Here is a 23,830-nt window from a genome sequence, read left to right as displayed (position 1 = left end):
TCACTACTTATAGACAATCATCTATTGCTGTGTATGGTTTTTTTCTTCTTGTTTTCAAATTAATTTTTTTTTTTTTTTTAAGATGGTGGGATTTTAGGAGATATGACTAGCTGAGTTTAGTTAGTGGAGGGGCCTTCTCACGTGAGGTATGGTAAAGATGTTTCTGTGTTTTTTTTTTCATGACTTGATATCACTCACTCTACATCACCTGCCTCAATTTGCTAGGAATATATGTTTCCTATTGGTCTATTATTGGACAATTCCTTTTTCCACATTAAATCTCTATCAGATCTCACCTACAGTATTTGCTTTTAGTTTCTTCCCCTAGCTAGCTAATTTGGATTTATCTCCTTCCACTTGTTGGAAGGTGGTAATTGAATTTATTTTGTAACCTTTTTGTTCATTTTGTTTTGTTTCTATGTTGCAATATTGTCATAAAAATTTGTTTGTCCTTTTTACTTTTAATCGTGGAGTCTAGTAGACAAACAGATAGCAAGATCCCCATATGCCGTACTTGGATCGTAAATTTCGGATTTATGCGGCTTTGATCAGGACAATATGCTATGTTTTGCCCGGTTGGAGACTTTGTGTCCTATTTGGGAAGAATTTAACTTATATACATTGGCATTGTAAAATATTTTTATGTTGCGGAAGATCGTAGGTTAACTAGCACGCAATCACACACAAAGTAAATAGAGAAGAAAAATCAACACAAGGATTTAACGAGGTTCAGCTAAGCCCAATCCTCGGGGCAGAAGCAGAGAGAGTTTTTCACTATGAATGAGAAGAAAAACACAATACAATCTACAGAATCTCCAACTACATCCCCTATATATAGATCCCAAATAGTCCCAAACCTATAAGAGAAAGGTTTTCTAATTTGACAAGGACTATAGGTTTTCCTTTCCCAAATCTATTAGGACAATGGATTTTCCTAAACCTATAGGGATTATGGGTATCCTAAAAATACAAGGAAATAATTCAAGCCACAAAATAACAAATCTTCCCCTTAGCTTGAATTCTCTTCATTAACAGGAACAACGTCTCTCTACCTTATCATCAGCCCTCACGAGGGCTCTACCCATTGTCGCACACATCAACCAAGTCTAGGCAACGCCTAAACTTATTAAGAGACTCAATATCTTTAGCCATAACACTAATTCGTCGATTTGGTTATGTACTCTGAATAGCTTCTGGATAGCTATAACACTCAAACGCATCAACAGTCTCTGCAACTGCCAAATCACCCACAGGATTTGAATATCCAAGAAGATTCACAGCAACTACGTTTGCAAACCTTTGTGTTCGGTTGATCATTCTCTTCTCTTTGCATGTTGCAATGCTATATGGTTGTTGTTGCACATGTGCATCAACATTATCATCTTGATCAATATTTTGTACCTCATCCACTTCTTCTACTTTAGAACTACTGGGCTGAGCTAGTGGAGATTGAATTTCTAGCTCAATGCGGTCACTGACACCACGATATGTTTCTGCTATTGTCTTCTCCCTCGGACTGTCCAATGAGGCAGATTCATTGAATGCTACATCGCTACTAATAATTAGCCCTGGAGTCTTTTGATTTGTGCACTACAACCTATAACCTTTTACTCCAGTTGCATACCCTAGAAATATGCACTTCTTTGCCCTCGACTCAAATTTTTCATCCCTAACATGAGCATAAGCAGGACAACCAAATATCCTTAAATTTGAATAATCAGCAGGCGAACCGGACTATACCTCAAAATGAGTTTTGAACTCAATAGCTGTGGATGGAGATCTGTTGACCAAATAACAAGCTGTATTGATTGCTTCAGCCCAAAATCCTTCCTAACACATGAGTGTGAAAGCATGCTTCGTGCCCTATCACAAAGCGTTCTATTCGTACGTTCTGTAACACCATTTTGTTGTGGTGTTCCAACACAAGTACGGTGTCTCACTATGCCCTCTCTGCTGCAGAAATTATCAAACTCGGAATTGCAAAATTCCAACCCATTGTCAGTTCGAAGACGCTTAACTTTTCTTTCCGTCTGCCTCTCAACCATTGTCTTCAATTCAACAAATGTCGGAAATGCCTCATCTTTTGTTTTCAGAAAATACACCCACACCATCCTTGAGTAATCATCAATCAAAGTCATAAAATACATGTCACCACTCTTGGAGGGAACTCTGTTTAGACCCCACAAGTCTGAATGTATATAATCTAACTTGTCTCTACTCTTGTGCTCGCCCTTCTTGCTGAACTTTACCCTTGTTTGTTTACCAAATACACAATACTCACAAAAATTCAAAACTTGATTTTTGTACCCATTCAACATATTCTGCTTACTCAACAAAGACAATCCCTTATCACTCATATGACCAAGTTGCAAGTGCCATATCTGAGACCGGTTCAGATCACTTTTTCAAGAAGTTACAACAGCTTCCCCTTCAACTACATTGGCCTAAAGATGATATAATTTAGAATGCAGTTTACCCTTTATGAGTACCATGGAGCCTTTACACACTTTAAGTATTTCATTCTTAGAGTGAAATTTATGCCCTTGATAATCTAAAGTCGAAAGAGAAATCAAATTTCTCTTTATCCGAGGAACATGCCAACACTCAATGTTTCTGATAATTCCATCGAACATTCTCAATTTGATGTTACCAATTCCCTCTACTGGTAATGGATTATCATCTCCTATGTAGACAATACTACTCATTTGCTTATAAGTTGCAAACCAATTCTTGTGTGGACACATGTGAAAAGTAGCACCAGAATCAAGAACCCAAGAATTATGCATATGACTAGAACTCACAGCACAGACTTCCCCTACATAGTCGCTATCATCAGAATTATTGCCAGTGTCAACAATATTTGCCGAATTATCTATTTTCTGCTTCCCTCTTTTCTCCTTCAGCTTAGGACAATCTCTCTTATAGTGACCTTGCTCCCCGCACTCATAGCAATTTTGCTTCCTTGCTTTAGACTTTGATCTGGCGGTTGACTTTTTCCTATTAAAGTCCTTTTGTTGTGTTCTTCCTCTAATCACAAGACCCTCGCCCTCAATTCTGCTATCTGGAAAACTCCTTTTCAACTCTTTAGATTTTACTGCATTACTAACATCTTCCAGTGAAATGCTGTATTTCCCATATAGCAACGTATCGGCAAAAGTATCATAAGACGGTAAAGAACATAACACAATCAAGGCCTGATCCTCACTCTCAATTTTGATATCCACGTTCTTCAAGTCCATTATAATTGAATTAAACTCATCAAGGTGAGTTTTAACATGTGTACCTTCGTTCATACGGAGGTTGTATAACCTATTTTTCAGGTAGAGGCAGTTTGTCAGCGATTTCTTAGAATACAGATCTTCCAGCTTATTCCATGCCATTGCTGCAGACGTTTCTTCAGCAATTTCCCGAAGAATGATATCTGTAACGCTCATGAAGATCGCACTCATAGCCCTCTCCTTCAGGTCAGCCTTCTCTGTCTCTTTCATCTCTTCAGAAAAATCCTCATCAATTGCCTTCCATAACCCTTGTAACATTAGGGACGATTTCATCCTAATCTTCAATAGACTGAAACTAGAACCCCCGTCAAATTTCTCTACTTCGTACTTTGTTGAAGATGATGAAGACATCTTAACCCTAGATTATATGTAGAAATCCGAACCTTGCTCTGATACCAATTGTTGCGGAAGATCGTGGGTTAACTAGCACACAATCACACACAAAGCAAATAGAGAAGAAAAATCAACACAAGGATTTAATTAACGAGGTTCGGCTAAGTCTAATCCTCGGGGCAGAAGCAGAGAGAGTTTTCCACTATGAATGAGGAGAAAATCAAAATACAATTTATAGAATCCCCAACTATAACCCATATATATAGATCCCAAATAGTCCCAATATAAGAGAAAGGTTTCCTAATTTGACAATGACTATAAGTTTTTCTTTCTCAAATCTATTAGGACAATGAGTTTTCCTAAACCTATAGGGATTATGGGTTTCCTAAAAATACAAGAAAATAATTCAAGCCACAAAATAACATTTTAAAATATCAATGTGACATACTATCATAGTAGATTATTTGCCTTATTTTACAGATTAATAATTCTACGAATCAGTTTACAAATTATAACATGTTACCTGTAATCATCGTGATCTTACACTGTAACTGTATAGAAGTTAAAACTTAATTGAGAATGATATTGCAAAAACCAGGCTTATGTTGTTCCAGCATGTTTATCTTATGTTGTGCAAGCATGTTTATCTTTATTTCAAAACATATTTAATATTTTACCTCTATATGTGGGTCAGGAGATCTTTATAGGATGAGATAAGATCTCAAGTTTTGCATAAAAGCCAACAGGAGCTAGGCTGTTTGTATTTTGCTCTTTCCTATTGAGATTGCACTCATATGCGATGAGGTTACTACTTTTCTTCAGAGCCATTATACATTATAAGAATATGGCGTCAAAAACATTATTTTATGGAGTGGCTTTTGGATAATCTTGTTAAACAAATGCTAAAGTATCTTAAAAGAAGGATGTTTTCTTAGTTCTGACTGTTTTTTATTCCTATTTTTTTTTGCTTTAGGTGATACAAGCGATCTCTCTCTTTATTTTATTTTGGCTCACACTTTATGGATATGTATGTCAGTCGATATGTTTGTCTAGATCCTCAGATTTGCCTATATCTCAAGAATTGGTCTAAACTCATTGAAGAGATTAGATGCAATAACCCCAGAATTAGCATAGGGAAAAGCATTCCTAAAATGATTAACTTGTCTTAATTCTGCCCATATTAAAAGAAAACCCAAATTAAATCTACAGCTTATCAGGAAACAGGCATAAAGGTGAACGTCAATCTGTCATATACAATTTTATAGCATGGAGATTAAATTGTCATATACTAGAATTTTCTAGCATAGAGATTTGAGCATATGCTCTCTTTCTTTCAAATGGTATTCTTGTCTAGCCTAGTTCCCCCTATGTATCTTTGTTTTTGTTCTTTTTCTTGTTTTATAACTCGTGGTGGTTTTAATTTATGGGGAAAAAAAAGAAAAAGAAAAACTAAGCCGTTGACTTATGTTGCCTGTATGTAATGGCTGCTGAGGTGGAGGCGGCAGGCATGAGAGGCGCGGGTCTATGCAATTATATTTATGCTCGAACAAGTCAGCGCGCAGGAACATGACTTGGTTTGTAGCAATGAATGTCCGAGTTCAAAATTGGTGGTGTTGATATAGTGGAACTGTGGAAGTGCACTAAGGTTTGTCATCAGATGTGGACCAGCTCCATTGCCAGAAGTTGAGTTTGGATAAAATGCTCCTGTTAATTGAATCAGGGAAAAAGCTCTTAGCTCTTATTTGAAATGGACTTTGAATTGCACTAGAATATTGTACTACTTGATTGATTAGGGAACAATGTTGCCACCTACAGTAACTTAACTGTGTTATGTGTAACCAGTAAATGAAACATACAGCATTATAGAAAGAATGAAGCAGGCATCTAAACTACCTCAAATACCATTGGTAATGACTTTGTTACCACTAAGTAAATCATGTAAGTTAATTTTTATGGTAGCTTCTAAGGGGAAAAATGTTAAGGACTATCATCACCTCATCTGGTTCTTGAAAATATTACCACAGGAAAAGATTAACTCAGATGGAGAAAGCCAGATAGGGAAAATTTCATAGCAAATTTATATTCTTGACAACAACATTGTGGGATTCAAACTAACAAAATTGGCAACTTTTTCCTAGAATAATAATGAATGTGCAAGAACTGTTTTACAAGAGGAATCTGCTAAGGTATGTTACAAATCTGTATTAGAATCTGAGTTGCAACAAAATCTATCATAATAATGGAGAAGAACTACGACAGGATCCAAAGCTACGCGTGGATCCCCTATGGCTGCTAGGAATACTAATCAACATATCTAAAACTTCCTTCATGTTAGGCCGATCATAAGGGTTTTCAGCCGTGCACCTTATCCCAATCCTAAGCAATTCACACATTTCTTCTGCTCCCTCTACCAGTCCAGATACTAATACAGCAACCGGGATCATGGCTCTAGTAAACCCTTTATTTCCATATCCCATGACCCTTGTTGCCCATTCAACTAGACATTCTTCGCCTCCGTCTATAGCATGCCTCCCTGTTGCTAGCTCCATAGCTAGCACACCATAGCTGTACACATCTCCTTTTGTAGTGGCCTGCATTGTCTGCCCATATTCTGGTGCAACATAACCAATAGTCCCGGCCACCATTGTGCTAACATGAGTATGTTCAGAATTCATGACCCTAGCAAGGCCAAAATCTGTAACTTTTGCCTTTCCATCCTTGTCAAGGAGCACATTACTAGCCTTGACATCTCTGTGAACAATGCAAGGGTAGCACTCGTGGTGTAAGTAGACTAAAGCACGTGCCACATCGATTGCTGCTTGTATTCTTCTCTTCCATGTAAACCTTGTTCTATCTGTTATGACGTCGTCTAATGTTCCACCTTCCATGTATTCATAGACTAGCAGTTTCTCTGATCCATCAAGGCACCACCCGTAAAGAGTTACAAGGTTCGGATGAGGCCAACCTGAGCCATTTCTACTGAGCACTTCCATTTCAGCTCTGAACTCTTTTTCTCCCTCAATTCCTTCCCTTTGTAGCTTCTTCACTGCTACTTCCCTTCCATCAGGCAAGACTCCACGATAAACTATTCCAAATCCTCCCCTCCCAATAATTCTATCGTTCGAGAAGTTCCACGTGGCCTTCAGTATGTCAGAATGTGTGAAGCTTGTTCTGTCCAAACGGATAACCTTAACATCATCAGACATCCCCGAAGAGGATACACCTGAACTTACTGGCAAATCATGTCGGCCCTGTGTATTCTCCAGAAAGTGTCCTGGTGTATTTCTGGGGCATTTTATAACAAGGCAGACAAGGAGTGACATGACTCCACAGATTAGAAAAGCTACTACCAGAACCAAAATTACCAAAAGCGCACCCACCTTTGTGGGCCGCCTTTTGTGATTTTCGTTCATGTTTCTTTTAGTATTGTCCGTAGAGTTGTGCATGAAGGACGGAAGATGCAACAACGGATTACCAAGAAATGATGACTTCTCAAACGTAAGCATTTGCCCGGTTTCTGGTACAGATCCATACATGTATGGGTTGTAAGAGATGTTGAATTTGCTCAGATCATGCAAGTTACTAAAGCTAGCTGGGAATGGACCAGAAAAATTGTTAAATGATAGGTCAAGATTTAGCAAGCACTTGATATAGCCAATCTGCTTTGGTATTTCACCAGAAAATTTGTTCTTTGAAACATTAAGGACTACTGCTTGCACTTGTGCAATCTCCAAAGGGAGCCTACCGGAAAATTCATTAGCTCCCAAATGCAACATACTTATGTTCTTCATCTTGCCAATCTCAGGAGGAATCTCACCAGACAATTTGTTTTCACTAAGTTGAATATAGCCCGGTACCTGATTTATTCGGACATTACTACCAAATTCACAGACTGGAACTAAAACATACCCTTTAAACAAGTTATCCCCTAGGCTTCTACAATTCTTCCCTGTTAATAGAGGATATATAAAGCTAAATGGAGGGTAGTCAGCTGGTATCCACCTCCTCATCGCAAAGCAGTCGCCCGAGCCAGCACTGACCTCATCTTTTTTCCTATTCAATAAAAAAGTAGGCATTGGATTTGCACCAATACTTGCTAATTGAGGAGGAATTGAACCAGAAAGTTGATTATTCGCGAGATTCAACCATAACAAGCTGCTGCAGTTCCCTAACTCCGGTGGGATTTCACCGTTCAATGAATTGTTTGCGAGCATTAACCACAATAGTGACCTTAGCTTCCCAAAACTTGGTGGTATTAAACCTGTTAACCTATTAGAGGAAAGATCAAGAGCCTGAACTTTAAGAAGATCTCCATATTCTGAAGGTATATTGCCAGTAAACTGGTTGTAAGCAAGAATCAAAAACTCCAAACCTTTCATCCGCGAAATTTCAACTGGTAATGGACCAGAGAACTGGTTATCACTTAAGTCCAACCGCGAAAGGTTCACCAAGTTCGGAATACCTGATGACACTATGCCTCCAATATAAGAGTTTCCATGCAACATGAGAAATCTCACCTGTGTCAATTGCCCAAAAATTTCTTGTATTTCTCCTCCAAAGTTGTTTTTACTTAGGTCCAAAAAGACCATTTTGCTTAGGCCTGATAGTGTATCTGGAATATCACTTGAAAAGTTATTACTTCCTAAGGAAAGTTCTTTAAGATTCAGTACTGATCCAATCTCTCTAGGGATTGACCCTGAAAAACTGTTGCCCCACAAATTCAACTTTAGTAATCCTTTACAATTAGAAATGGATTTTGGCAATTCTCCAAATAATAGATTTTCTGATAAATCCAAAACTAGCAAAGAGCAATGTTGGGTGAAAATCCAGGAAGGTAGAGAACTCCTGAATTGATTATGAGATGCTGAAAACATGTTCAGCTTATCAAACCTGAGTGATAAATTCCCTGTCAATTCATTGCAGCTAAGATCAAGATACTTCAGATTCCAACACTGATCAAATACATTTCCAATTTCACCAGTGAAATTGTTACTAGAAATATTTGCAACAACTAAATTGTCACAACTCTCAGGGATTGTTAACCGATGAATCCTGTTCATTGTCAAATCAAGAACTTCCAGCTTGTTTAGACCAGTCCAGTTGAACTCACCATCAATAATATTGCGTGACAAGTTCAAGAACTTCAGATTTTGACACCGGCCTAAGTCTGTTGGAACGGATCCTGAAAATGTGTTCTTGGACAGGTCAAGTGAGGTCAATTCTGTAATGGATGAGAAATTATAAAACAATTTCCCGGCCAGGTTGTTGCCCGAGAGATCGATTCCAGTGACACGATTGCTGATAGTATTGCATGAAATACCAGGCCATTTGCAAGGTGACAAATCTGTAGGATTCCATTGTGTGTATTTAAATCCTCTGTCAATAGGATTTTGATCCTCAAGAAATGACTTCAAGTTCAAAAGTAATTGCTTGTCAGTCTCCAGTGAATCTCCACAAACAAGCTTACCTGTAATTTTGCATAGTGAAAAAATTAAAACATTAGTCATGCTGCAATAAATGTAAGTCTGCTCTCAAAAACCATTTAAAATTTGACCTGTTTACATGTAAAAACATTATTCTTGCTGCAATAAATGCAAGTCTGCTCTCAACAACAACAATAACATACTCGGTGCAATTACACAAGTGAGGTGTAGGAAGGATATTGTGTACGCACACCTTACCTATGTTCTCAAAATCTCAAAAACCATTCAAATGTTGTTTGAAAATGGACTATGTTTACATGTAATAATAATTACTCCATCTCTTTTGCACAGATCAATAAGAAAGTGATCAATTATGTACTAAGTCAGCCTCTAATACTAAGATTGATCAAAATCAAGCTAACAAACATGACATGAGGATAAAATTATTGAAGTGGTGAATTGAAGTATACATACCTGTTATGAGAATGAAGAAATTAAGTAATGCAATGGGAAGAAGAGTATGAGATTCCCCTTTTGACATGATAAGTGTCAGGTTATCTTGTTTTCCTCTCTTTATTTCTTCTTTGTATTTACTGAGTGTCAAATGAGTTATTGTTCTCTCCTGTAGGAATATTAATATTATTAATGTAAAAAGAAGAAGGGGTTGGTTGGTTCCTTAGGAACAATTAATATCAAATGGGAGGAATAAACATAGGAAAATGTATGGTTGAATTTCAGAGAACATGCAGAATATGGACCAAAATAAATTGGAACACATGCACGTATAGTATATTTTTAGATAATTAGTTGTGGACTCCTAGTAGTCTAATTTTGACTAGATTGACTTTGGTGATTATTAAAGATCAAAAGGTGTGTTTTATTATAACTTTTTTAGTTAGGACTTAGGAGTAATGGTCTTTGATGGGGAGAGGACAAGCTTTGGAGGAATATAGCCGCCCAACTTGACCATAATTTACCGTGGCTGGTGGTCAGAGATGGTGTTTTTGGCCTTATTTTAATTTGTCTATTACTATTATTATTACTAGTTCTAAAACTCAACATTGACCATTTTTCACGTCTGGACAGTCTAGTGATTAGTATGTTACAACTACTCATAATTCAGTCGTTAATAAATTTATATCACGTATTTTTAGAGCCGCGTATAAATTGAATTGTTATCTATTTTTTGGGTAAACAGTTTGGCGCCCACCGTGGGGTTAAGAATAATAGTGGTTATTTGATACAAATCTCTCTAAAACACACTATTTTACACTTGCTCTTGGAAGTATCTTTGATTTCAGGCTAAAAATGACCAACTCTCAATTAATGCCCCTACACATCGACAACGAATCTGGCCATCAAGGTGAGAATAACAACGTGACGCCCGGGGATGAAAGGCCACTCGTTGACCCCGTTGGGACTCGGGCTGTGGAACCAATTGACGTTAATTCGCATGTGGCCATCGAAGCGAACCAACATTCCAGTCCCGAAAACAACATCCATGGTAGAACCCGATCTGCAGTTCGAAATACCTAAAATATTGGAGAAGACGAGATCAGCCTGCGTATGATCTTCGAAATGCTGCAAGCTCAACAGGTGACGATAGCTCAGTTGCAGAGCCAAACCCAGGCACCGAGCAAGGCTGAGCCCGGTCCACCCCAAGAAGTCACCCACAGAACGGGGCCAGCTATGGTAAGGTCAAATGAATAAGAATCGGGGACTAACCCCGAAATTATAAAGATGTTCGACGAACTGACAAATCGGATAGAGTCAGGGGAAAAGAGGATCGAAGCAAACGACAAGAAAATGGAAACTTATAACTCCAGGGTTGATTAGATCCCGAGGGAACCACCAATATTGAAGGGTTTGGATTCCAAAAAGTTCGTACAAAAGCCCTTCCCCCCGAGCGCGACTCCTAAACCGATCCCCAAGAAGTTCCGCATGCCCGAGATTCCTAAGTATAAAGGAAAGACCGACCCCAACGAGCATGTCACCTCTTACACGTGTGCTATTAAAGGGAATGATCTAGAGGACTACGAGATCGAATCCGTATTACTAAAGAAATTCAGGGAAACCCTGTCAAAGGGAGCAATGATATGGTATCATAATTTACCACCTAACTCTATCGATTCTTTTGTCATGCTTGCAGATTCTTTTGTAAAAGCACACGCCGGAGCCATAAAGGTCGAGACTAGGAAGTCAGACCTTTTCAAGGTAAAGTAGAAAGATAACGAGATGCTCAGAGAGTTTGTATCTCATTTCCAAATAGAATGAATGGATCTACCACCGATCACAGGCGATTGGGTTGTTCAAGTTTTCACCCAAGGACTAAATGAACGAAGCTCGGTGGCTTCACAACAGTTGAAGCAGAACTTGATTGAGTACCCGGTTGTTACCTGGGCCGATATACATAATCGATATCAATCAAAGATTAGAGTCGAAGATGACCAGTTGGGGGCTCCTTCTGGATCCGTTACCAAAAGGGACATCGATCGAGAACCAAGGTTGAATAGGGATCGATACCAGCCATATAATAGAGATCGTAGGGGCAACGGACCTGGGCACAACTCCGTACGAAGTGAAAGAAGAAGTGATCGAGGCTAAGGCTCTCTAGGGCTGATGAGCATGAATGGTTTCGACAGGCATACCAGACCTAAGGAAGCACCGCGATTGTCGGAGCATAACTTCAATATTGATGCATCTGACATCGTATCGGCTGTCAGACGCATCAAAGATACTAAATGGCCTCGACCTCTACAGACCGATCGAGCCCAGGGAAATCCCAATCAAGTATGCAAGTATCATGGCACCCATGGCCACAGAACGGAAGATTGCAGGCAGTTGAGAGAAGAAGTATCCCGATTATTCAATGAAGGGAACCTTCGGGAGTTTTTAAGTGATCGGGCCAAGAATCACTTCAAAAAATAGAGAGTTCAATAGACAAAACGAGCAAGAAGAACCGCAACACATTATTCACATGATTATCGGAGGGATTGATGTTCTCCAAGGGCCAGTGTTAAAACGCATTAAGGTGTCAATCATAAGGGAGAAACGATCTCGGGCTCAGGATTACATACCGAAAAGAACCTTGTCCTTCAACGATGAAGACGCAGAAGGAATCATGCAGCCCCATAACGATACACTGGTAATATCTGTACTCATGAATAAGACTCAAGTTAAGCGTGTGTTAATTGATTCAGGTAGTTCAACCAACATCATTCGATCGAGGGTCATAGAGCAACTCGGTCTACAGGACCAGGTTGTGCCCGCAGCCCTAGTGCTAAACAGATTCAACATGGCATGTGAAACTACTAAGTGCGAGATAACTTTGCCAGTAAACGTGGCCGAGACCATCCAAGAGACAAAGTTTCACATGATCGAGGGCAACATGAGGTATAACGCCCTGTTCGGGAGACCATGGATCCAAAACATGAGAGCAGTACCCTCGACCCTTCACCAGGTTCGAAAATTCTCAACACCAGAGGGAATCAAAACAATCTACGGGGAGCAACCCGACGCAAAGGAAATGTTTGTCGTTGACAAAGTGATTCCGATGCCATCACTCTCATCGACAAAGGGGTCAAAATAGAAGGGAAAACATGAGACCAAATAGTAATCACAAACACCGGCTTCGACCCAATTAGAGAAGCAGGGGATTGATGAAGATGATGATTATGGGGTCCCTCGATCGCTCATAGTCCCCGATGATTTCGATGCTACAAAATCAACGGTCGAAGAGCTGGAGCAAATCATACTAATAGAACATCTGCCCGAACGAAAGGTATACCTGGGCACGGGGTTAATTCTCGAGCTCAGGAAAAAGCTTATTCAATTTCTTATAGCTAACATGGATTGTTTCGCTTGATCCCATCTTGACATGACAGGGATCCTACCGGAAATCACCACCCATAAACTAAGCTTGGACCCGAAGTTCCATCCAGTGAAGCAAAAAAGAAGACCCCAATTCGAGGTCAAACATGCTTTCGTCAAAGACGAGGTAACCAAGTTTCTTAAAATAGGGTCCATCCGTGAAGTAAAATACCCTGAATGTATAGCAAACGTAGTAGTAGTCCCTAAAAAAGGAAACAAACTTAGAATGTGTGTACATTACAAAGATTTAAATAAAGCATGCCCCAAGGATTCTTTTCCTTTGCCTAATATCGATCGCATGATCGATGCCACGACCGGCCACGAGATCCTTAGTTTTCTCGATGCCTATTCCGGGTACAATCAAATACACATGAACTCGGATGATCAGGAAAAGACCTCGTTCATCACTAAATATGGTACCTACTGCTACAATGTAATGCCATTTGGATTAGAAAATACTGGTGCCACTTATCAACGCCTAGTAAATCGGATGTTCTAAGAACAAATAGGGAAATCTATGGAAGTTTACATTGATGACATGCTAGTTAAGTTCCTGCGAGAAGAGGACCATTTAAAGCAATTCAGGAAACTCTCAGTATATTGAAGAAATACAACATGAAGTTGAACCTGAAAAAATGTGCATTCGGGGTCGGATCAGGCAAAGTTCTCGGGTTTATGGTATCCAGCCGAGGAATTGAGATTAATCCCGACGAGATCGAAGCCATCGATAACATCACGGTGGTAGACAGCATAAAGACCGTGCAGAGGTTAACCGGGTGCATGGCCGCCCTGGGGCGATTCATCTCGAGGTCCTCCAATAAGGGCCACCGATTTTTCTCATTGCTAAAGAAGAAAAATAATTTCACATGGACCTCAGAATGCCAGCATGCCTTAGAAGAGCTTAAGCGGTACTTATCGAGCCCATCGTTGCTTCACACGCCAAGGGCAGACGAACAACTTTACTTGTATTTGGCAATATCGGAAGTAGCGGTAAGTGGAGTCCTAGTCCAAGAAGAATGAGGTACGCAATTTCCCATTTATTATGTTAGCCGGACCTTAGGTGAGGCCGAAACTAGATATCCCTACCTAGAAAAATTGGCGCTCGCTTTGATAAGCGCCACTAGGAAATGAAAGCCATACTTTCAATGTTACCCGATATGTGTTGTAACAACTTATCCACTTAGAAATATTTTGCATAAACCCGAGCTTTTGGGACGGTTGGCCAAATGGGCCGTAAACATCAGCGGGTGTGATATTGAATACCGACCTCGAATAGCAATTAAGTCTCAAAATTTGGCATACTTCGTAATTGACTTCACGGAGGCCCTAGTACCCGAGGTCGAAAGAGAACTGTTGATAAACTCGGGTACATCTTCAGAAATCTGGACCCTCTTTACAGACGGTGTCTCGAACGCAAAAGGGTCCGGGCTCGGCATCGTACTAAAACCACCCACATGCAACGTGGTTAGACAATCTATTAGAACTGTGAAATTAACTAACAATGAGGCCGAATATGAGGCCATGATTGCAGATCTCGAACAAGCCAAAGGCTTGGGAGCGGAGGTGATCGAAGCCAAATACGACTCCCTCCTCGTGATGAATCAGGTTAACGGAACCTTCGAAGTTAGGGAAGAACGAATGCAAAGATACCTAGATAAGTTACAAGTAACTTTGCACCAATTTAAGGAGTGGACTTTGCAATATGTGCCTCGAGATCAGAATAGTGAGGCCGATGCCCTCGCAAACTTAAGGTCATCGATCGAGGACAATGAGCTCAATTTGGGGGCTGTCGTGCAACTCATAAGGTTAGTAGTCGAAGAAGGCTACGCCAATATAAATTCCACAAGCTTGACTTGGGATTGGAGAAATAAGTACATAGAGTATTTGAAAACCGAAAAGCTTCCCTCAGATCCGAAAGAATCGAGGGCCCTGCGCACAAAGGCTACACGATTCACCTTGTCCGAAGATGGAACTTTGTTTAGAAGAATGTTCGATGGTCCATTAGCGATATGTCTGGGCCCGAGAGACACCAAGTACATTCTGAGGGAAGTTCACGAGGGCACTTGCGGAAATCATTCCAGTGCCGAATCATTGGTTCAAAAGGTAATCAGAGCCGGCTATTACTGGATCGATATGGGAAAATATGTGAAAGAATTTATTCAAAAATGTGACAAACGCCAAAGGCATGCTTCAATGATTCACCAACCCGGGGAACCGCTCCATTCGGTCTTGTCACCATGGCCATTCATGAAGTGGGGAATGGAAATCGTTGGCCCTCTTCTATGGGCACCAGGTAAAGCTTAATTTATTTTATTTATGACTGACTATTTTTCTAAATGGGTTGAAGCACAGACCTTCGAGAAAGTTAGGGAGAAGGAAGTTATCGACTTCATTTGGGATCACATCATATGTCGATTCGGGTTACCATCCGAAATTGTGTGTGATAACGGAAAATAGTTCATCGGCAGCAAAGTAACCAAATTTCTCGAAGATCACAAGATCAAAAGAATCCTATCAACAACTTATCATCCCAGCGGGGACGGGTAAGCTGAATTGACCAGCAAAACCATAATCCGAAATCTTAAGAAGAGGATAACCGACGCCAAAGGAAAGTAGAAGGAAATTCTACCCGAAGTTCTCTGGGCATACCACACAACCTCGAAGTCCAGTACCGGTGCTACCCCATTTTCATTAGCTTATGGCGCTGAAGCTCTAATACCAATTAAAGTCGGAGAGCCAAGTATCCGGCCCCGATATGCAATGAAGGAATCAAATGACGAGGCCATGAATACAAGCCTAGAACTATTGGATGAAAGGCGTGAAACAACCCTTATCCAACTAGCCGCCCAAAAGCAACGGATCGATAGATACTACAATCGATGAGCCAACCTTCGATATTTTAACGTCGGGGACTTAGTGCTGAGAAAAGTCACCCTCAACACCTAAAATCCCAATGAAGGGAAATTAAATCCGAATTGGGAAGGACCATACCAAATTCTCAAGGTCACTGGGAAAGGGTCCTACAAGCTCGGAACGATTTATGGGGAACAATTACCTAGCAATTGGAACATATCTCACCTAAAATGGTACTACTGCTGAGGTACGCCCTTTTCCTATTCCTTTTCTATTTTCAGATTAACGCTTGCAGGTGGCCGACAAGAAATGACGATGGAGTTTTTAGCAAACGACATGAAGTCTTTAGGTCTGAAAACACGTGTTGCACTCTTTTTCCCTCAGACTGATTTTGTCCCTAATGGATTTTTTTGGTGAGGTTTTTAACGAGGCAATGATAAATCGTGCAAACTTAGAATCAAGCCCGATTACGAATCAGCATCGGAGATCCATTTGGCAATATCCGAGGTTCCTTTGCAATCAACCTCAAATATTGGGGGGCTACCCTCAGATATGCGTTATCTTTGAATATCAACTATAGAAAGGAAACTACATCATAAAGGGAGGATCTCGACAGATATGATTTATTGTAAGGGTCAAATCGAACCGTGCCCATATAGATTGCTCGAACCCTGTTTCGATCAAGAATAAAGAGAAGTATGTTCCTTACACACATCTTATGCTTTAAATTTTTCTTCTTCTTTATCTTCTCTCTTTACAAAGAGCTTGGCACTTCCGAATATAAACAAGCCCAAGGGCAATGCTTAACCGGAATACGAACGATATCTCCCTCACTCGGGGACTGCCATCTGACTCAAACAGCCCAAGTCATCAGGCTCGGGAGCAGAAGACCTAATAGGCAACGCCCCGATTTCTAAAAGTCACAGCCACCCCACTCGGGAACTATTATCTCGAGCAAGCCTGGATAAAACGAGAAAACAAGCCTAATGGGTAGCTCCCGAACTAAAAGGCTACAGCCAATTTAACACGGCTGGGAGACGTCCGAAATCCGTAACAAAAATAAGCCTTCAAAAAATAAAAAATTCTTTCACAACCGGTTCTAAAGGCTACCCTCGGCAAAATCACAAACTTAAGATATTTTCCGGGAAAAACTTTGATAACATTGAACCCCAATAATGCCTTAACCCAGAAAGGAAATAATGGCAAGGTTTGTTCGAACCCTCAGACACAACCTTATTATTTCATGCTAAGGCATTTTCAACCTTTGTAAATACAAATAAAGCAAAGGAAAAATACGAGAGCTGAAAGGGAAAGAAAAGCCTTATATTTATACACAATAGTTTTTTTTACAAAGGCCAAATCGGCCTAAATTTACAACGGCCAAAAAACGTCCTCAGAAAAAATGCAAAAGAAAAAACAAACAGTCCTAAGAGGCTTGGTCTTCCCGGAGGTCACGCTTCCATCCTCGGGATCTTCTCCGTCTTCAGATTCACTTGAAATCTCAGAGTCTTCTTCATGGAAGGCCAGCTTCCGGGTCCTGGCATCCTCTACTCTGGCCTTTTCGATCTCAGCCATGATATCGAAGCCCTGGGCCTGAACCCCTTCGAGCCTCCCATTTCGCATGTTCAACCATGCCCTTGACCTTGGCCTGGTTGACTTTGACATCAACTTTAAACTGGGCCACTTTAGCATCAGATCTTTTGTTGGCCACGACCACCTCAGATCTGGCTACGGCCACCTCGGATCTGGACACTCTGAGTTCATGGCCAAGTTTGCCTAATCAGAAATGGCCAAATCCAACCGATACTGAAGCTCCTTGATCTTCTCGACCTGCACCTAAGCCTTCTCTTTTGCAGCTTGGAGCTGGGCCTCGGCCGACTCTAATTGAGCTTGGACGATCTCTTTTTTCGAGGCTAGAATGTCTATGTTCTTTGTGAATTCTTCTGCCTCGGCCTGTATCGCATTCACCTGAGTTTGGAGCCGTCCGATTTGTTCGAGCCTCTGTCGGACCTGCAGAATCGGATCATTAGTAGTTATCTCCAATTTATCTTCACTATTGTGAAGCACTCGAAATACCTGCTCAGCCATCTCGGCATGCTCATCCCGAGCCATTACCAAATCTGCCTGAAGCTTCTCACTAAGAAGCATGTAGGTGTCACTCTTCTCAATGAGGTCCCGAACCTCAGCCTCATGCTCCTCCTGGATTTAGAGGAAAACCTCGTGGTGAAACACCGAAGCCTGCAAACAAGGAAGAAGATGTTAGAATTATCTACAACTCTAAGTATAAAAGAAACAATAGAGGTACCCTTGAAGTTACCCGATTCAGAGCATGTTGGGCCTCATTGAAAAGGCAAGCGGCTCCTACCGCGTTCATCATGGATTGATCCTCCTCGGTCACCAAGGATCTAAGGTAACTAGTAATCCCTATGGGGGGAGAGAAAACTAGGGCATCCTCCGGGAAGGAAAGGACTATTTTCCGCCTACAATTGGGATTAACACTCGGGGCCGGGAATCGGTCCACCAATTTTGGGCTCGATGAAGACCCGATAGCGCCCGACCATGAAACTTTCTTCAGTACCGGTAATCCACCGAACCCGGTAATATCCTCCGAAGCACTGGACTCGAGCCCATCCAAAAAGCCATGAATATCATTCGCCCCCCTGAATACCCTCGTAAGATCGACTTTCCAACATGTTGGCCTCACGGATCATAGCGTCCGAAATTTGAGGGGATCCAGAAATATCTACCATCCCGAGCTCGTCTCTCGAGACATCTTCCACTGCCCGAGAAGCCTCGCCCCCAGTATCTCCTTCGACCATCTCAGCTCAGGACGGAGTGGCCTCAACTTTCTTTGGTTCAGGAATTATGGCCAGAGTTCCCTCACCAACCTCCGCCGATTCGGAGGATTTTTGTATCACAACATTAGCCCTCACACAGACTACTTCTTGTTCTCCTTCTTCGGGCTCATCCCTGAAGCGGTGGATCAGGTCTGAAGATATAACATCGGATCCCCCTTGGGCTTGCGAGACTTCCTCATCGGTTTTTTCTTTTTCGAGACCGGGGAACTCGGAGCCCCTTTTCTCTTCTTCTCTTTGACTTGCTTCAGTGCAAGGACTTCTTCGTCACCAGATGGGGCCCTCATGGTAACGTCCTCCCCGAGGCCTACAAAGGAAAAAATAGGAGTAAGCAAGAGAAGAAGATCAAACGATAATCGTTCTAAGAAAAAGACTTACCATGACTGCGGGCCTCCCATCGACCCTTTGATAATTCCATCCAAGAACGCTCGGAGTATGGTCTCTGCAATACCAGGCCTTCAACCCATTGTTTAAGTTCAGGATTCGGTTCCAGCATCTAGGCCACTACTGTAACAACATAGAAAAAGTAGATAAAGAAAATGAAAAGCATAACCACAAAATTGAACGTTCAAAGGGGAATACTACTCACGATTCATATTCCATTTCTTAGGAAATGGCATATCTTCAGCAGGGATCAAGTCCGAAGTCCTGATTCGAACAAATCGGCCCATCCAACCTCGGTCACGAGTCTCGTTTATGCTCGAGAATAGGGTTTTAGTGGCTCGGTGAGCAAGCTTGGTTAGCCCTCATCGATAGAGTCGAGGACTGTAAAGGCGCATAAGGTGATCGAGGGTGAAAAGACACCCCTCGATTTTGCTCGAGAAGAATCGGAGGAGAATCACTATTCTCCAAAAAAAAGGATGGATTTGGCCGAGGGTCACATCGTATCTCTTGCACAAGGCGACGATGGCAGGGTCTAAGGGACCCAACGTGAAGGGGTAAGTATAAAAACTTAAGAACCCCTCCACGTGGGTAGTAATCGATTCTTCAGGAGATGGGACTACCACATGCTTTTCGCCCCAGTTGCATTCCTTTTTCACTTTATCGAGGATTTTCTCGGTGATTGAACACTTGTACCTCGAGATCGGCTCACATTGGCCTGGTACCGAGAAGGCTTTTTCGACCTTAAAGTCGATGACGATTGAGCACCCTACCGGAACGAATTCCTCAGGGTGGGGCTCCGCCGCATCCTCACCACCGGCGGGTCGTGATGAAGAAGCGGCCTCTTTTTACGGCACTGTTTTGGAGGTTTTCGCCATTGATGAACAAGGAAAAAGAGAATTAGGGTGGTATGCGGTTTAATTGGAGTTCCAGAAATTTGGGTGTGAAAATTATGAAGCAAAGGAATTTTTTGAAGAAGACGCAAGAGTAGAGAAGAAGCTTTGAGTGAAAAGTTTGAATGAGAAAAGATTGGATTCTTATACGTTGTTGGCGACGGTTCGGAACCGGTAATGGCCGATCAACAACTGACAAGTATTTAATGCCTTGGTAACTGGACCGATGAGACGTTTCGTCGTATATGTCATAATCGGGCTCGTCGCTGACATCATTACCTATCAAGTCGGAGTTCTGAAATGCATATCGTTTCTCGCCATCTTCTTTCCGAGAAACGAGGGGACTAGCTGTATACGGTCAAAACCGAGCTTGCCCTTCATATGACTAATCGAGACTAGAACATGATAGATCAAGGTTCAACCTCGTATAATATCAAGCTATGATGCGAAGTTAGGTTGCCGAGCTAGTGACACAAAGACCGACCAAGATAAAGATCGGCCAATTTCGAGATCGAGCAAAATAGAGACCGATCAAGATCATGATCGGCCAAGATAGAGATCGAGCCAAAAAACAAAAAAGCCGGTATATCCGCAATTAAGGCGAGAATCTCGACGGAAATCCCGATGCATATCAAGGAGAGGCCAATTAATTAATCTATCATAAGATTCCTTCTGTATTTAGAATTATATTCAAAATAAGATTTTCCCGCTATATAAAGGGGGTTTGATCATTTGTAGAAGGGAACATTCTGATTCAATAAAAACAATACATTACTTTCTTGAAGCTTGATTATTTTGTTACTCTGTCCATACACTAGCTGGATCCTCACTTGTTTTGAGGGTGACCGAACTTCAGGGCTAAGGCTAATTGATTCATTTGGTTTGTATTTATCTCTTTTATAGCCAATTTCAGTATATATATATATATATATATATATATATATATATATATATATATATATATATATATATATATATATATATATATCTCGATTTGTACCAAGTTATATCACGTATCCTTAGAGCCGCGTATAAATTCAATTGTTATTCAGTTTTCGGGTAAACAATACACATATTAAAACAAGAACATGATCTTGAGAATGGAGAAATCTTTGCTAGGGAACGCTTCCCCTTTAATAGTTATGTGCGGCACAAATTTAAATTACTCGGATCAATATCAGAAGGTAATACTGATATACAAAAAGAAAGAAGATCAAGAGCATGTCTCTTGTTATTTTATACGTATAATTTATTGAAGTTGGTTTTATTGATGGGTGAGTCGGAGATTTTCAGATTTTCTCTTCAATTATTAGTTCAACAAATAGTTTGTTTAGCTTTCTCTACTCATATCATTTTCATAATTTCATTTGCTAATCTCGTTTTAAGGAATTGCAGACCAGCGCAGACAGAGACGTTACCTTTTCACGTCATGGGAATGAAGGACCTTTCGTCGCACGCGTTCAACATCACGTGTGAACGGTGAAATATCCATACTTTATTTTGTTTGCACGTAAAATACTAGAGGTTTTATTTATCTCCCCCCTTTCATTTTTGTTGTCAATTTTAGACTAAACGACTTTGAATAACTATTTGTACTACCGGATTTACTGTAGAAAATTTATGTATATGCATTGACTAAATAAAATATTTTTGCACTATCAATATATTTTAATTTAGTTACACTATTAAGTTATCTTTTAAATTGCTTCTCCTTTTTAACTAGGTATGTTCCCAACTAGTGGCATCTTATAAGAAGGCGTGTCAATGACACCGCTTCGTGTAAAAACTACAGTGTAGGTAGGTAAAAAATAAATTATATATATATACTATGTATTGACTCCCCTTAATTTTCTGGTATGTTTTACTTTTATATATTTTGACACCCTTTAACTAAAATTCTGGCTCTGCCACTGTGTAACGACCCAGCCGGTCATTTTGAGTATATTAGTCTTGATCCCTATTTACTGCTTTCCCCGTATATTTTTCTGCTTATGTGACTTGCCGGGAGGTTTTGTTGTGGTTTCGGAGTGATTTGGGATACTTAGTCCCTAAAACGGAAGATTAAGTCTTAGGATTTTGACCGTAGTTGGAACTGTATGAAGACGACTCCGGAATGGAGTTTCGTCGGTTCCGTTAGCTCCGTTGGGTGATTTTGGACTTAGGAGCGTGTCCGAAATATGAATTGGAGGTCTGTAGCTCATTTAGGCTTAAAATGGCGAAAGTCGATTTTTTGGGAAGTTTGACCGGAAATGGACTTTTTGATATCGGGGTCGGATTCCAATTTCGGAAGTTGGAGTAGGTCCGTAATGTCAATTATGACTTGTGTGCAAAATTTGAGGTCAATCGGACGTGATTTGGTATGTTTCGGCATCAGTTGTAGAAGTTTGAAGTTTCAAAGTTCATTAAGTTGAATTGGAGGGTGATTCATGTTTTTAGCATTGTTTAATATGATTTGAGTGCTCGACTAAGTTCATATGATGTTTTAGGACTTGTTGGTATGTTTGGTTGAGGTCCCGGGGGCCTCGGGTGAGTTTCAGATGCTTAACGGATCGAAATTTGGACTTGTGTAATTGCTGAAACTTTCAAGCTTTTGGTGTAATCGTACTTGTGGTGGGTTGGCCGCAAGTAGGGACACGCACGTGCGAGAGGCCAAGCGCAGAAGCAGGATTGAGGAGATGGCAAGGGGTCGCAGGTGCGAGGGAATTTCCGCATCTGCGAGCCTGCAGATGCGCTTGATGTTCCGCAGATACGGAGAGTGAGCTGGAAGGGGAGTCCGCAGAAGCGGACATTTGTTCGCAGGCGCGTACTGGCAGGTGCGGCCATTTGATCGTAGAAGCGAACCCGGGTGTGTAAGTCAAGTCCGCACCTGCGGTGAATTTTTCACAGGCGCGGCGTTGCAGGTGCGACTATGGGTTCGAAGGTGCGAGATCACTAGGCACAAAAAGGGAAATTACGAGGGTTTGATCTTATTTTCACTTTGGGGCTTTGAGAGCTCAGATTTAGGCGATAATTTGAGGGATTTTCATAGGAAGCTATTGGGTAATGATTCTTCACTCATTTATGGTTATATTCTATTAATCTATAGTTGATTTCATCATTTAATTTAGGAATTTGGTTGAGAAATTTGGAGAAAATGGGAGAAGTTCTTCAACTAAGTTTTTGAGTTTTGATTGGGATTTTGCTATCGGTTTGGGATAATTTTGGTACGAGTGAACTCGTGAGTGAATGGGTGTTCATATTTTGTGACTTTTACCCGATTCTGAGACGTGGGCCCGGGTAGACTTTTTAGGACGATTTTTGAAATTCTTGTTAAAGTCTTGATTTCATTAATTAGATTAGTCTATTATTGTTGTATTTATGATATGTAATTATTTTTGGCTAGTTTGGGCCATTTGGTGGGGGGGAGGAATCCCCTAAGGATTTGGTACTGTTGTGATATGTGAGCGCCATGTACGTGAGGTGGCGAGTGCGTACACGGGCTATTTTTTGTAAACCCCGATTTTTACTGAATAGTAACCTGATTTCATCTTAATTTAGTTATACCAGCATGTGTAGTTATCCTGCTTAGTCTAATATCGCATGTCTACGTGCTTTAACTGCTTATTTGAACTCTGTGCAGCATGCCTAGTTGATTTCTTGTTTCTCCTTGATTTTTATCGGTCTTAACTGTAGGATTCTTGCTGTTAACTGTTGTATTTATCAGTTTGAGCTGTGTGTTTACTTTTGAAACTACGAGGCGGTACCTCGGGAGTTCTCCCTGCACATTTACTTTTGAGACTACGAGGCGGTACCTCGGGAGTTCTCCTGCACATTTACTTTTGAGACTACGAGGCGGTACCTCGGGAGATCTACTCGCATATTTACTTTTGGGACTACGAGACGGTATCTCGGGAGATTCCCCGTTGAGTATTTACTTTTGAGACTACGAGACGGTATCTCGGGAG

General features: G+C 40.9%; 1 protein-coding gene across 1 annotated transcript; it reads right to left on the bottom strand.

Annotated features, from left to right (window-relative positions):
• Positions 1-5,675: 5,675 nt before the first annotated feature.
• Positions 5,676-9,733, bottom strand: LOC107765551 (putative LRR receptor-like serine/threonine-protein kinase At1g74360). Its single transcript, XM_016584215.2, has 2 exons — positions 9,509-9,733; positions 5,676-9,078 (listed from the first exon to the last, which is right to left on the bottom strand). Exons 1-2 carry the CDS (start codon positions 9,573-9,575, stop codon positions 5,843-5,845), a joined length of 3,303 nt encoding a protein of 1,100 aa, XP_016439701.2. The 5' UTR covers positions 9,576-9,733; the 3' UTR covers positions 5,676-5,842.
• Between the last annotated feature and the right edge of the window lie 14,097 nt (positions 9,734-23,830).

This window comes from Nicotiana tabacum, chromosome 22, assembly GCF_000715075.1.
Source record: "Nicotiana tabacum cultivar K326 chromosome 22, ASM71507v2, whole genome shotgun sequence".
Taxonomy (NCBI): Eukaryota; Viridiplantae; Streptophyta; class Magnoliopsida; order Solanales; family Solanaceae; genus Nicotiana; species Nicotiana tabacum.
The sequence above is the reverse complement of the archived record's forward strand: the minus strand, read 5'-3'. Positions and strand labels throughout refer to the sequence as shown.

Bases quoted from the DNA above. Each gene is read 5' to 3' on its own strand.
- LOC107765551 (XM_016584215.2), bottom strand. From the start codon at position 9,575: ATGTCAAAAGGGGAATCTCATACTCTTCTTCCCATTGCATTACTTAAT. The intron at 9,079-9,508 runs GTATGTATACTT...GCAAAATTACAG, and splicing joins TTTCTTCATTCTCATAACAG to GTAAGCTTGTTTGTGGAGAT.